Consider the following 15790-nt stretch of genomic DNA (forward strand, 5'->3'; position numbering starts at 1 on the left):
AAACCGCTGTGTTGGCCAAACAGAGCATATCTTCAGGCTGTTGGCTATCTCAGCTCTACTCTTTCCTAAAAGGCTAGTTAGTATATCTGCAGAAATAGTGGCCTGTTTTTCTGGTACTTTAAGATAGATGTGATTTAAATAAATCTGGATTGCACAGAAGTCTTTATCAGATCTTGCCCTAATGTACTTTATCACCTTCCAAGTTCTTAGTTTCTCTAGCTGAGCACCATCAGGTCAACTAATCTAATAAAAATAGATCCAACAGGGCTTCCCTGGTGGCGCAGTGGTTGAGAGTCCGCCTGCCGATCCAGGGGACACGGGATCGTGCCCTGGTCCGGGAGGATCCCACGTGCCGCAGAGCGGCTGGGCCCGTGAGCCATGGCCGCTGAGCCTGTGCGTCCGGAGCCTGTGCTCCACAACGGGAGAGGCCACAATAGTGAGAGGCCCGCGGACAGCAAAAAAAAAAAAAAAAAAAAAAAAAAAAAGATCCAGCAAAAGCCTTTAGATGGAACATTCATGCTTCTCCCTTGCTACTCTGAAAAAATATAGATAGTTCACATTAATCCTAGGCTCTGGACAGTAGGGTGGGTTAGCCCGCGTCTTGGTGCAGTTTTTACAAGTTGGAGGCAACTAGGGTCAATTTTCTGTGTCTTGCCATACCCCACCCTAATGCCCATACCATAACTGTTTTTCCTAACTATGGAAATGGGTCAACATTTCTCTAGTTTTATTTTCTTTTTTAAATTCTTCTAAAAGTCTTTTCTTTGTAAAAAGTTACTGTTTGTGAATATATTCTACTTTTTAAATTTCACATCATAAATTATATTTCATAAATATGAAATATATTTTATTTCACATCATACTTCAACTTGCTATTTATTATTTATCTTACACTAAAAGGATTACAGGTTCAGAGACTCCTAGACTGGAAGGGACTTAGAGATTGTGACCATCATCATTTATAATACAATTAACTGAATAATGTGAAGTTGCTCTGTCAGTTGGGTTTGGTCAGGAAAACAGAGCCATGTTATGTATTGTGGAAATAAGGAGTTGAATAGACCAATCTGGGCTTACACAAATGTGGGAGAAGTTGAAGTAGGAGGATCAGAGAAACAACCTGAAGCACTGGAGTAGGGGAAGAAAGCCATGGGTGTGTGGTAGTGAAGAGATCTGGATGCTACTGTATCTGACCAATGAGACCTTCCAAAAATAATGGCCTCTCCTCCTTCACTTCTGCCTTTCAAATCTTAGGCAAGTTCTTCTCACTGGCAGGCTGTAAGCTGAAGCTCTAGAGAAGGGGATTTTGAGGCATGTCACTGCAGGCATCACTGGTAGTGATGATAGCAAGTGAATCTGGCACAGCTGCTTACCTAATTCATGGTGCTCATTCATTCTGTCATCTTCACCTTTCTTAATCTTGTCCTAGACCATGATGAATGTGTGTCTCCATTGATCATCAAGCAGTCATGGAGTCTTGACATCTTGTACTTTTTCACAGAATCATTTTAGATTGCTTCCTATACCTACAGACATCTTTCTAAAAGTTATAAAAAAGTAACTAATTTCTCTCATACCTATTTCTTGAACACTAAACCCGAGATAGGTTCACTCTTTAAACATTGCTTATACTTTGTTCACTAGAGCAGAGACTCAGGTTGCTAGAGCTGCAAACACAAATTTTATGAATAATTTAGACTTTCAGGCTTAGGAAGGAAATAATACAAGTAAAGACAGCAGGAATAATTATTCTGAAACACTGAGAAATCTTAATATGTGCATTTACTTGATACTTTGAGACTACAGTCGAGAGTGAAGTTAGAGAATAGAATGTTTTCCAGATTGATACAGGAAGTGTTGATGTAGCACTTAACCTGTTGGTTTGAAGCCAGTGAACTAAACTCTAGTTTGTCCATGGTTAACTGCCCATAAATAATTACCCTTATATATCTCCCACTTTACCCATTCATCTGTCTTCAGTGAACAACCATATAACGAATAATTGAAACCTGGCTTAGTATATTTTTAATGATTATTGCTTTCCAAATGTCTGCATTAGAAAAACTTATCAGTTTTGGATATATATTTTTTGAATCCTAAGTGGTTGAGAAGTATGATTTAGCTTATAGAGCAATTGAATATGTGAATAATAATATTATTTTTTGGAGGCTATTCTTTGATTTAGCCAACAGATGTATACATTTTGATAGTGAAGTACATTATCAAAATTCATATGTGAACTGAATGAATTTTTCATTGATAACAATTTTGGTCATGACTCAAATATAAATTATGTACCTATGAATGATTTATTTATATCGGTTTTTTTGTCAATAATTCTTGAAATTACATAAGTTTCATGATGTGGAATTAAACGCTAGCAGCTAAAAATTATGTAATTATTTATGTTAGGCCTCAGTAGACAAAATTTGGCATGTTAGTATGACACTTGATGTTAGTTGTAAAATAACATCAGCGGGCAGGTAGATAGTACTAACTGGCCCACTAGTTCTTATGAGCTAGTAATTAAGTTAAAAAAATTTTTTTTTCTAAACGTCCCAGGCTAGCTGAGTGTGAGATGCAAGACTTGTAGTGAATTTAAAATTATATTTAACGTGCAATGTGAGCTCATCGAGTATACCAAAGGATTATTTTTGGCTTTAAGACTTCATATGCTGTTTAAACAGAGTACAGAGCATGTGGATTATTCAGTGATACGTGAAACTATCCATCTTAACAGGTAAATATTGGGAAGATGGATTCACCCATTGAAAAGTGGAACTTAATAATTGGCAACTTGGCTTTAAAACAGGTAAGTGATACATATATTTGTTTACAGATCTTGAGCTTTACCTGTAAGAATGGAATAAATGTTAGTGCTCTTAAGTCTACCATTTAATTGTTTCAGGGAACCTAAAATAATAATTGGGTACTATGAACAAGTGATAGAATAAATGGATACCCATGGCTTCTGAAAGTTTTCTTTTTCTAGAAACTGATCAGATTCTTCTAAATATGAAAAATGTATAACATGCAAAATATAGAATAAATATATTTGAGTTAATATCTGTACAATAAATATTTAGCACTTCATGGCTTAGGTGCTGTTTTTCTACTTTGATATTTTTTAAAGTAAATCCTCTATTTAATTAAACTCAGCTTTTTAAATATATTATGGTAAGATGTTTGTTTAAGATGAATTTTTCTTAATTTGTTAATGTTATCAGTGTTAATATAAATGAGCACATTAAATTGTCAATTACATATACATGAATTATATATAGATTACCTACAGTTCTTTCTAATCTCAGGGGAATATCTCTTTCTCTCCCACCACCCTCTCCTATCCCCAAGACACAAGACTGCAGCCCCCTAGCACCTCTTTAGCAAGTGCAAGCTTAGGAAATGCTCACTAATTTTAATGTTAGTTCAACTAGGACATAATGTTGAGAATATGTGGCAAACAATTTATTTCATGTAATGTTCAAAGACAAAGAAATAAAGGAAATTTTGGAATATAGGCTTTAAAACAATATCTTTGCAACTGCTTCTAAGATCACAGGGATAGAAATAAGAAAATCTGGTATCTAATCTCAGCTCTAACATTAACTAGCTATATAACCTTCGTTAACTTAACCTTTCTGTGCTTAATTTTCCTCTTCTTTTCCACAGTATTGCACTAGAGACGTGCATGATCCTTTTCAGCTCAAAACTGTAGGAATCTATGCTGGAGTAAAAACCAAAATATCTAACAACCAGTAGACAACTATAAATTAATATATAAATTAAAATTTGAAAATATATTCCATTTTTTTCTTTAAATACCCTAAATTCTTACTAAGTTATATGAATTGTACTATAAATTATTCATCAAATTATTCTAATAATTTTCCATCTCTGCTCTTAATTTTTCCTTTCACTCTTAGTCTCCACCCTTCCCTTGTCATCCTCTCTCCCCACAACTGTTGGTCAGGATGGGAGCCAGTGATGGCCGGGGATCCACTGATCCTAGTTGCCACAGCCTGAAGTCTGTGTCTTTGTCTCACTCCACCAAGGATGCATGAGAAACAGGGAACCCCACACAGGCCCATCAGGACATAGTCGGTGCCAGCCAGTGAGGCAGCAACTGGTTGGAGCCCAGTTACCTGTGGACAGAAGCAGAGGGGAGAAGAAAACAAGGTCAGGTGGTGGGTGGCGGTTGTGCTATCTCTGAAGCTTTATCTGCTAAAGCTCATGAGGGAGTAGATGGCGTGGGGAGGGGCGTGGGATGGGTTAGCAGTGTTCCTTCAACTAGAGGCTAGTTATGGAGGATAGAGGTGGGGAGCGATGGAAAGGACAGAAGAGGCTTATGCTGGCATTAGCTGGGGTGTGTTCTTCTGACTATTAAATAGGATCCCAAGCAGATGATCTGTCACAGATTTCTTCACAATTGTACACAGTGGCCACCTCAACCTGTCCATAAATTGTCAAATAAAGCAAAGTTCCCAATCCCACTGAAGAATCATTACCTCACCAGGAGAGATGTGCCTTGCGCTCACATGTATTTATGGCTCCTGTTAACTTCCCCAGCTACTCCTTAACCCAGACCCTGCTCTCCTCTTGCGTACAACTGGGCATTTCCTTTGCAGGTTTACAGAATAGGACTTATTTACCTCAGGGGTGTGTGTGTGTGTGTGTGTGTGCGTGCACATATGCTGTAAGTCTTACATAGGCTCCCTAGCTCTGTATTTCATTTCCAAGAAGTAAAAGCACTATATTTTATTTCTAAGAAAAACCTTGGAATCACAGTGCTAGAATTTAAATTATTAATTAATTTTATTTCTTTTACATACCATATTATTTACTAATGAGTAAGAGAATGCCGAAGTATCTTAGCAACTGGTACAACCATAATGGTGCTTTACAGCTTGACTCTCAGCTCTGAATCTGCTGTAATGAGAGATGTGGGGCTGGGATCTAGGATATCTGGACTTGCTGGCCCAGGCTTTTCCATTAATTTGCTCTATGACAAGATCAGACTACTTGGGTTTTTCACCTGGAGCCCTGGGTTCCAGTACATGGATTGGCTTCAGAGAGTCTAAGCGCCCAGAAGTTCTACTCAAAATATTGAATGCATCTGTGTTTTCGTGGAGGGAAGAATCTATAAAATTTTTGCCAAATTGTCAAAGGAGTCTATGACACAAACACAGTTAAGAATCAGTGAACTGGAGATTCCTTCAGGGTTTCTTTTTTTTCTTCAGGGTTTCTTTTAGCTCTAGCATTCGACTAACAGGATTCTAAAAGTAGTTGCCTTTTTTTTTTTTCTGAGGGTTGCTTTGTGCCACCACTGTGGGAAGTACTTTATATATTTATGTAATTCATTTAAATATCAAAATAACCCTTTCATGTTCGATATGATCATTATCATTTTTCAGATTAGGAGCTAAGGTTTTTATAGCACTAATCACAATTGTGACTATTTGTGAGGTTATTTTTTAATGTCTGTCCCTCGCATTGACCAAGAGCTCTGTGAGGGCAGGAAATAAATCTGTTTTGACCACTGTTGTAGCCCAACACTAAGCATAGCACCTTGTACATAGTAGATCCTACATTAATGCTTGTTGGATTAATAAATTTAAATAGCTTGCCACAAGATTAAGTGGTCTAGCTAGGAATCAAACTCTTATCATTTGATTGTAGAGTCCAATCTTTTGCCAATACTGTGTCTAGAGTCAGACTTCAGTTATGTGGATTGGGTACTTTTCAATCTTCAGGTTGGTATTTTTTTAGGTGATCTGTGGGTTACACCATCAAAGTCACTTAGGATGCTTGTTAAAAATAGATTCCTAGATCCCATTCCATACCTACTGCTGCCAGATCAGGGCACTTTGAGAACCCATCACCTTAGGGAATAGTAAAATAAAATACAGTAGCTTCTTCAAAAGGTAAGGCAGCTCAATTACCATATACAATACTTTCTTCTGACTCCTTGTGTGCATATTTACATCATAAAATAAAAAATGCATTTTCAAAATGAATAATTCTGTTGGATTTTATTAAAACTTTTTTAAGGTTCAAGCAACAGTAGTTGGCTTTCTAGCAGCTGTGGCAGCAATTATATTGGGCTGGATTCCAGAGGGAAAATACTATCTTGATCATTCCATACTTCTGTGCTCTAGCAGTGTAGCAACTGCCTTCATTGCATCTCTTCTGCAGGGTAAGTAAATTTATAAATGTCTACTCTATAATATTTTACTTTCTAATTATTTATTTTCCATGTTAACTATTTTTATTTAAATGGTACTTGTTCATTATAAAAAACAGAGAAAAGTTACCTACAAACTTTTAAAATAGATTATTTCAGATATATTTATATATATTATACGTAATCCTTAGTATAGAGCAAGCTTTCTGAGGTTGTGTCCCAGCTTTAGGTCCCCTGGTGCAGCTCCCAGACAAGATCAGGAAAATAGTCTAGATACTCATTTGTTTCTGTAAGTTAAATTAATTGAGACTCTCCTGTCTGGAAATCGTGCAGAGGATTTACCAGCTTGTCATTTGAGTAACAAGTATTCCAGGAATTCTGAGTTTTAAAAGCAGTCCCTCTGGGTTTCCCTGGTGGCACAGTGGTTAAGAATCCACCTGCCAATGTGGGGGACACTGGTTCGAGCCCTGGTCCAGGAAGATCCCACATGCTCCAGAGCAACTAAGCCTGTGCGCCACAACTACTGAGCCTGCGCTCTAGAGCCCACGCGCCACAGCTACTGAAGCCTGCATGCCTAGAGCCCATGCTCCGCAACAAGAGAAGACACCACAATGAGAAGCCCACGCACCACAACGAAGAGTAGCCCCGCTCACGGCAGCTAGAGAAAGCCCACGTGCAGCAACGAAGACCCAACACATCCAAAAATAAATAAATAAATAAATATTTTTTTAAAAAGCAGTCCCTCTGTTGAAATTTTTTAAAGTTTCAAATTTCAAGAAAATTCCTTTACTGTTTCTGTGGCAATACAAGTATAACCATATGCTTAACACAGCATATTGTTGGCTATAGAATGTTAAAGAGCCAGAAGGTTTTAACGTTTAACTACGTTAAACGTTAGTTATAACATTAATTATAAAAAATTATAATTTTTTTAGTTGGGATATCATTCTTTATATTGATTTATTAATATCAACTTTACACTAGAGAACTTATTATGGAACAGTAATCATAAAGACTTGGTAAGTTTTATTTTATAATTGCCATCTTCTCATTTTAGATCACCAGCAAGGTTAAAAATGGAACACTCTACTGTCAGGTGATCATACAACAAAGCTAACTTTTTCGGCTAGGTTCTGGTAATTTAGAAACTCTTATTAAAATTAAGACCTGACTGCCAAAATATTTTCAAGCATTTTATTTTAGTACTTAAATTGTACCAGGGGTAGTTTCTTGTCTTTATAATAGAATTACTAGAATTGAATGGTGTTAACACTGGTGAAAGCATAGTGAAGTTATGCTATTGGGAAACTAATTTCTGGTTAAAAAAAAAAGTGTTAAAGCATTAGCACTCTGTTTCTTTAGGCTCATTTGCTTCTGTTTTCTCTCTAATATTGTTTCATTTAGAAAAAATTGTTTAAAACTTTTCAGACTAACAAGTATTTGTATTGCCTGTGATTTTTAAAACCATAAAAATTCAGATTTTTAAAATATATTTGTTAGCCTTCTTACTTTTAATAATGTGTGTTCTAATTTCATGATAACTTGACCTTTATATATGTAGAGCAGATACTATTGACCACCTTTGTAGGTGAGAAAACTGACTTAGGTAAGGTGACTTGTCCCATTTCATCAGCTTGTTCACAGAAAAGTCATAATTAAAACCCATTTCCTGCCTCCCAGCTCTTTCCACCGGTCCATGATGGCAAAATATTTGTTTTCAGCTGAAAAGTTATAGACAGAATTCTTTCATAGGAGAACTTTCCACATTGATCTTTAAATGTGCTGATTTTGAAAAAAAAATTATATGATCACATCTTGACTGATTATTGTATAATATGTTTAAGTTTTTTTCCTGCTATTGTTTTTTTCTGTTTACAATGATATTATGGGAAAGGTAAGTCCATAGATTGAAAAAGCCTACAGAATAAAAGATGTGAGACATTGAACAAAAATTCTACTTTCAATAATTTGGCTTTACGGGGTAGTAGAAAAAACAGTTACTTACAAGCTATGTGACCTTATGCAAGAATTTAAACCTACTCCTAGGACCTCAGTTTTATTATCTATAAAGTGAGTATGTTAGAATAAAATCATTTAGAGTCATTTTCAGTCTAAAAATGCAGTGAGATTCTGGTTTTTGTCTATAGCCATATTTAGGCTTCCATATTGATTTATGGTTAGCACATAAATGAACTAATCTTAAATATTTTCTGCCCTGCATCCTCTTAAATGTGTTGGCATGAGAAAATCTATATAATCGGGTATGGCTGTAATGCTATCATTTTTCTCCCATTTCTATATTCAAGAATATAAGGATTTAAAAGTATAAGTACACAGTCACATTTTCATCTTCTGTTGTTATAGGTTCATAGACAGAAACTTGGGGTTTAAAGAATATCTTTTACAAAGACTGCTTCTTGTATTCTGGCCTGCAGTGTTCAAAATTTAATTACTTCCCTCTTCTTAATACTTCAACACTTTTTAATAATAAAATGAAGCAAGCATTTCTGGCTACCACTATGTAAACAAATCTGGTTTTGTTGGCCTTCTTCCCAATTGCTATGTGTATAAATATGACTCATCTTTTTATTTATTTATTTATTTTAAATTTATTTATTTTTGGCTACATTGGGTCTTCGTTGTGGTGCGCAGGCTTCTCATTGCGGTGGCTTCTCTTGATGCGGAGCATGGGCTCTAGGTGCGCGGGCTTCAGTAGTTGTCATTCGCAGGCTCAGTAGTTGTGGCGCATGGGCTTCGTTGCTCCGCGGCATGTGGGATCTTCCCAGACCAGGGCTCACACCCGTGTCTCCTGCGTTGGCAGGTGGATTCTTAACCGCTGTGCCACCAGGGAAGTCCTTAAGTATGACTCACCTTTCTTTGACATTGTCATACTTTATTTGAGGGTTAAAATAAAATCTTTGACTTTGATACACATGAATACATTACATCTAAGACATGCATGTTACTAAATTTGGAACTTTAATGTTATTTTACAGTAGCTCTTCAGGTCTCTAAATGCAACATTGAACTTCTCAGATCTTTTGTGATCCCCACTTGGAATTTGTTGAAAGACATTTTGCCAAAGCATTCAAGTAAAATGTTTTGTTTGCTTTAGTCAGCTTATCTAAGCAGTCTAACCGGAAGTGATACATTGTTTGTCTAGCCTATGTATTTCAATATTTCGGGGGATTGATTTTCTTTAAATTATAGCAGAAAAAGTAATGAGCTTTATTTTTTTCTAGGAATAATAATGGTTGGGGTTATCGTTGGTTCAAAGAAGACTGGGATAAATCCCGATAATGTTGCTACACCCATTGCTGCTAGTTTTGGCGACCTTATAACTCTTGCCATATTAGCTTGGATAAGTCAGGGTTTGTACTCCTGTCTTGGTAAGTTGACTTGAAATTAACTATAATGCATTATTCAGAGTCTCTTTAAATAAATATTGTTGCAGCAATGTCATGACTCCGTGGTGGCCTTCATCTGTGTTAGAACTGTAGTTGAGGCTGGTTAGAACAATAACTGTTACTTGTTGTACACCTACTATGTGTTGTGGTTCTCACATAGTTTTCTCTTCTTAAAGAGTTTAAAACTCAAAAGATAAGGGTTATCATTTCTAATTTCAGATGAGAAAACCGAGGATCATAAAGGTTATGTGTGTTACCCACTGTTGGTAGGAAGGTTGAACACAGATCTGTCATAGTCTGTGAATTCTGCCCTTTCCTCTGAATGTGTAGCCACTGATGGTTCAACCCACAGGATTCTGATATGTGTGTTGCACTGTTATCTCAAAACATAAGGTTATGGTGGAGTTTGAAATTTAGTGATTTTTCCACCTTTCAGAAACCAACGTGGCAATTAATACAACCAAAAATCACCATGAAAATGAGCCTGAGTGCTGTGTGAATTTGGAGTCATCTTATATATGTGATTCCTGATAATAGTAATAGGGTATTTATAGAATGTAATGGATTGTTTTAATGCAAATTTATACCATGTGGCTATTGTCAATGTAGATGTATATGATTTGTGAGCATAGGTTTAGTGCTAAAAGTTGGTTGTAGTTTCATTTTTTTTGATGCCAAATTTTTAAAAAATTAAAAGAAAACAGAAACCCACAGTAATACAAAAAAAAAAAAAAAAAAAGAGCGAGAGAGACAGAAAGAGAGAGAGTTTATAAGCCAAGCCAGAAGCAAACATTTAATCACATATCCTCATATATTTTCATGGATTCTAGACAGAGTTATGGTATACTTTAGAATAAATCTAAAGTATATTTGGTTTGTAGAAGTAAGAGTCTCAGATAAAATGTTTTTGAACTAAAGAGAGGGCTTTAACCTGTCAAAGGCAGTCATTTTCTACTACTTTTGGAGATATCAAGAGAAGTTTCATGTAGTATATAAAGTTACCATAAATTATTTAATGACATAAAAACAATACTCATTAAGACTTGATATGTATGTTAAAGGAAAATTCTCATATAGAAGATAAGATGTGTCTAGTTGAAGTAAGGAGAAGACAGTAAATGATCAATGGCCCAAACGTAAGATCTTGTTCTCATAAAAAAGAACAGTGTATTATTTGCAGACTTGGGTACTTAAATTACCATGATGTCCGTTGCCTGCCAAATACCAGGGTGTCTCCACCAGTTGAAGCCATTGAAGAATGTTACCATAATAAATATGACAATTGTTATAATTATACAGACTATTACGATATTCCATAAGATAAATCAACTTCTGAGGAATTTATTTTTAAAAATTACACAAGTGATAAACTCCTTATAAAAGACTTAATGTGTTACTCTCTAAAGCTTTCAATATTTTGAGTGTTACAGATGATATATTAGTAGTTTAACTAGATCAGGAAATTTAAAAAGTGAAATGTAATGAGACCATAATTTTGTAAAATAATTTTATTATTAAATATTACTTAGCCTTTTCTAGGCCTTTACTTGTCTTCTGAAAGTTGACTCAAAGTAATTCAAGATGAACTAATTAATGAACTAATTAAGGGTTTTTACATTTACATTTACCCTTAATGAACTAATTAAGGGTCTTTTACATTTCATCTGTATCATTTGTTTCCTTAAAATTATATTTTTTAATGAGCTACTGATTGATTCCTCAGTTAATTTAAAGGTGTTTCTGAAGTGCCAGTTTGGGATTTCTACAATAAAGTGTTTGCATTTTGAGCACTAGGGGGCCTCATAGGACCAGCAGTTGGAAGCCTCTTATTGGAGGTATTCTGAACACAGAGATTAGGCATGGGCATACTTAAATTCCAAGATCCCATTCATCCTGCTGAGTGGGATGCCTAGCTCTTGGAGACAGAGTTCAATTCTTGAACTATATTGGAAATACTTAGCTGTCTTTAGAGATAAAAAGAGGATTTCATGGCAGCCATACACTTTGGTTATAAATAGAGGCCATGAATTATGTGGCTCTCAAAGAATTGGACATTGAGAAAAGTCTCACTTAACTCCTCACTTAGAGCTTTGGATATTCAGAAATGACTGAACGGCCCCGCTGGCGTTCTGTTAGCTTCGGTACAAGCTCACTCTACATTCATTCAGTGTGCTACCTTTCTTTCACTCCTGATAAAACGTGCTGATTTCTGATATCTGAAGTAAATATGGAATTTCCCCCCTTCTCACCTCTCCAGTTCTCCAAAAAAGGACAAAAGAAACAAAGCTTTGTTTACTGTTACTGACTTTATTTTTGTAGTCACCCTGCGAGGAAGTCTTTATTGCTTAGTGAACAAGGTTAAAGTTTTAACTTGGTGTTCAGGCCTCCTGGAGTCTTCCTTCTCAAGCTCCTGCCTGCTCCTCCCTTTCTTGTACCTCTTGCCTTTCTTGTACTCCAGCCAAACTCAGCCATTTACTGATTCTCATACGCCACCTGTGATTTTTGTCTTTTCTTTCTTATGTCATTCCCCTCCTCCATGAAGGCCAGTCAGAATTCTCATTTTTCAAAACTAAATTCATAAATTTCCCTAATCTTAGGTAACTTTTTCTCCTCTGAATTCCTATAGCACTTTATTGACACTTCTCTTAAGTCATTCTTTATATTTGGCCAGTCATTATAGCTTTTTAAGTAAATGTAGTATCTTCCCTCTTGAGGACAAAACTGTGTCTTTATTTTATTTATTTGTTTTGTTGACTCCATAGTGCCATATACATAGTAGATGTTAAATAAATAACACTTCACCAAATGTTTTATTCCTTTTGAAAGCTATCCAATTAATGTGAATAGAAATTATTTAGGAAGTGGTATATGTATGGAAAATGAAGGAGAGTTATCCCTCTAAATGACTTTGCCACAGTACCTGTCCAATAACATAATAGATTGTAATGAAAAAATGATCCTTTCAATGAGGACATAGTATTAGGAAAATAGAGTATACTGCCTTAGCAGAAAGTATTTAGACGTTAGTGTCACCATAAAAAAATAAAAATGGCAACATGTGGCTAGAAAAAATCTATTTCAAATGAAAACAGAAGAGGAGGGACTTCCTTGGTAGTCCAGTGGTTAAGACTTCAACTTCCAATGCAGGGGACACAGGTTCAATCCCTGGTTGGGGAGCTAAGATCCCACATGACTCACAGCCAAAAAACCAAAACATAAAGCAGAAGCAATATTCTAACAAATTCAATAAAGACTTTAAAGAAAAAAATAGTCCATATAAAAAAAAAATCTTAAAAAAAAAGAAAATAGAAGAGGAAATAGAAAGTCAGTTTAGAGAGTAATCTAAGCTCTAGATTATGATATGCTTAGGTATGACTTGTAGAGAAAGTATAAAGGCATTTATTCATCCATATGGTAATCTTTAAACATGTAGTTATTTTTAAAAACTATTATAAGGACCTAACATTGGGTCAGTAACTGAAATACCTGTACACAATGATTGTTGCCTTTTCTTTTTCTTGTATGCATAATTTTAAGAGGATTTTAAAGACTCTTTTTCAATTTTTTATAACTACATGGCTATATAATTCTTGTATGTACATGATATATACTGATTTGAAAAATTATCAGCTTTTCTCTCTTTAGGCAAGATCTGAGAAGCAAAATGTTGATTCATTTCTCATTCCTCAAGGTTAACTTTAAAAAGATGGCCTAAAAAGCAATAAGCTCTAAGAGCAATAACAGTCCGCCTCAGATTGTTACTTGGGTCCTGTGAAGACTAACAGGGATGTGCCATCTGGTTATTTACAAAACATTCTAGAGTATCACTGCCTTGATGTGGTGATGTAAGTAGAATGTAAAATTATCGTGCATGTCACTCTTCTACAGAGTTCTGTAGCACTGTATGATCTCAGTTTAGAGTGATTCCTAGAAGGCCAGTCTACTGAGGAAATTCTGATGGTTATTATAAAGGGCATTTTAAAAAGTGTTTACAACTTTCCATGCCCATTGCTTTCTTGTTTGCACACGAACAGCTAATAGATAAAAATGTCACTCATAGCAGCTACATATTTCAGAAGAATTTAAGGTGAAAATAATGAATGCTATTAATGAAATTATGTAACAGCAGTTACAAAATGCCACCAACAATCTAGATAAATGTGAAAGCCATGAATCAAAAAGATGGCAGTTATGTTTCGCAGTTAAGTGGAATCATAGCAGTTTGAACCACTTTAGCCGTGTTAATCCTTACCTTTCTGTAGTTTACCTGTATCATGGAATCAGTACCAAGGTACACAGACATTAATTAGGCTTAAAATTCTACAGTTTTATCTATAGTCCTGTATTCATTTCCATTGCTGCTGTAACAAATTACCACAACCTTGTGGCTTAAAACAACAGTAATTAACTTTCGTACATTTCTGGAGGTCAAAGTCCAAAATGAGTTTGTTATTCAGGGCTAAAATGAAGGTGTCGGCAGGGCTTGTTCCTTCTGGAGGTTTCAGGGGGAATCGTTCCTTAACTTGTTTCATTTTCTGGTAGCCGCTAGCATTCCTTGGCTTGCAGCCACATTACTGATCTCTGCTTCTGTGGTCACATTATTTTGTCTTCTGTAGTCAAATTCCTGTCTACACCCTGCCTATAAGTACACACCTGTGATTACTTTAGGGCTTACTCAAATAATCCAGGATAATCTCCCTATTTCAAAATCCTTGACTTAATCACATCTGCAAAGCCCCTTTTTGCCATATAAGGTAACATTCCCTGGTTCTGGAGATTAGGATGTGGATGTCTTTGAGGACCATTATTCAGCCTACCACATTACACAAGATGATATCCCCAGAAATTAATACAAAATATTATTTTGACTAGGGTCTTTTAAATGTATTTAATTTAGAAGGCAGACACTTTTAGGTTTTGATATTAATGCAGAAGTTCATGGTTGGCTTTTTTTTTTTTTTTTTGCTGTCCGTGGGCCTCTCACTGTTGTGGCCTCTCCCTTTGCGGAGTACAGGCTCCGGACGTGCAGGCTCAGCGGCCATGGCTCACAGGCCCAGCCGCTCCGCGGCATGTGGGATCTTCCCAGACCGGGGCACGAACCCATGTCCCCTACATCGGCAGGCGGACTCTCAACCACTGTGCCACCAGGGAAGCCCCATGGTTGGCTTTTAATCAACCAGTTTCCCTCACTGATTGTGTCATTAGTGGTTTTCTAAAAGTAATTCTTTAATTATCTATAAAACACCAATATATCCTAAAAAGAGGAATATTTTAGCACCTTTCTCTTTTTGTATATTTGTAATTTCCACCTAACTATTGGATTAGAATTTAGCCAGGGAAAAGGTAAGAGGGTCCTATACAATTAAACATACGATTTAATTTGGTGGGAGTGGGCATGTTAGATTTGCAGGAAATTGAAATAGAATACATTTGCAGTAAATCATTTTAGATATTTTGATTTTACCATGGTTTTCCCATTCTTTTTTTTAATGTTAGAAAATTTTATTTGGAGATAATTTTGAACTTATAGAATAGTTGCAAAAATAAAATAGTACAGAAAACCCTGTATACCCTGTACCCATGTTCACCAAATGTTAACATTTTACTCCATTTACTTTATCTTTTATTCTGTCCATCTGTCTGTATGAATATATGTATGTTCTTTATCTTTTATAACGTTGACATTTTTAAAGAATATAGTACCCCCTCCTTTTTTTTCATTGTGGGAATTTAAAAAAATTGAGATATAATTCAATTACATCATACAATTCACCTTGTAGAAGTGCACAATTCAGTAGTTTTGGCATAGTTATAAGATTGTGAAACCTATTACCTCATTCCAGAACATTTTCATCACCCCAAAAAGAAACTTTAGCAGTCACTCCCCATTCCACCCTCCCCCCAGCACTGGCAACCACTAATCTAGTTTCTGTCTTTGCCTATTTTAGACATTTCAAAAAATGGAATCATACAATATGTGACCTTTTATATCCAGTTTCCTTCAATTAGTACGTTTTCAAGGTTCATGCTTTAGCATAAATCAGTTCTGAATACCATGCAGTACTGAATAATATTTCATTGTATGGGTTAATAATATGGCTGAATAATATTCCATTGTATGGATATATCACATTTTGTTTATCCATTTACCATTAGTTGGACATTTGGGTTGCACCCACTTTTTGGCTGTTATGAATAA

General features: G+C 35.7%; 1 protein-coding gene across 1 annotated transcript in view; it reads left to right on the plus strand.

Moving 5' to 3' along the window:
- Positions 1-15790, plus strand: part of SLC41A2 (solute carrier family 41 member 2) — a 102807-nt gene that overhangs the window by 29722 nt on the left and 57295 nt on the right. The window contains exons 3-5 of the mRNA XM_065887268.1: positions 2741-2812; positions 6052-6196; positions 9427-9573. Coding sequence (XP_065743340.1) covers positions 2741-2812; positions 6052-6196; positions 9427-9573 — 364 coding nt within the window. The remainder of the gene's footprint in view (positions 1-2740; positions 2813-6051; positions 6197-9426; positions 9574-15790) is intronic.

This window comes from Phocoena phocoena, chromosome 11 (genome assembly GCF_963924675.1).
Source record: "Phocoena phocoena chromosome 11, mPhoPho1.1, whole genome shotgun sequence".
NCBI lineage: Eukaryota > Metazoa > Chordata > Mammalia > Artiodactyla > Phocoenidae > Phocoena > Phocoena phocoena.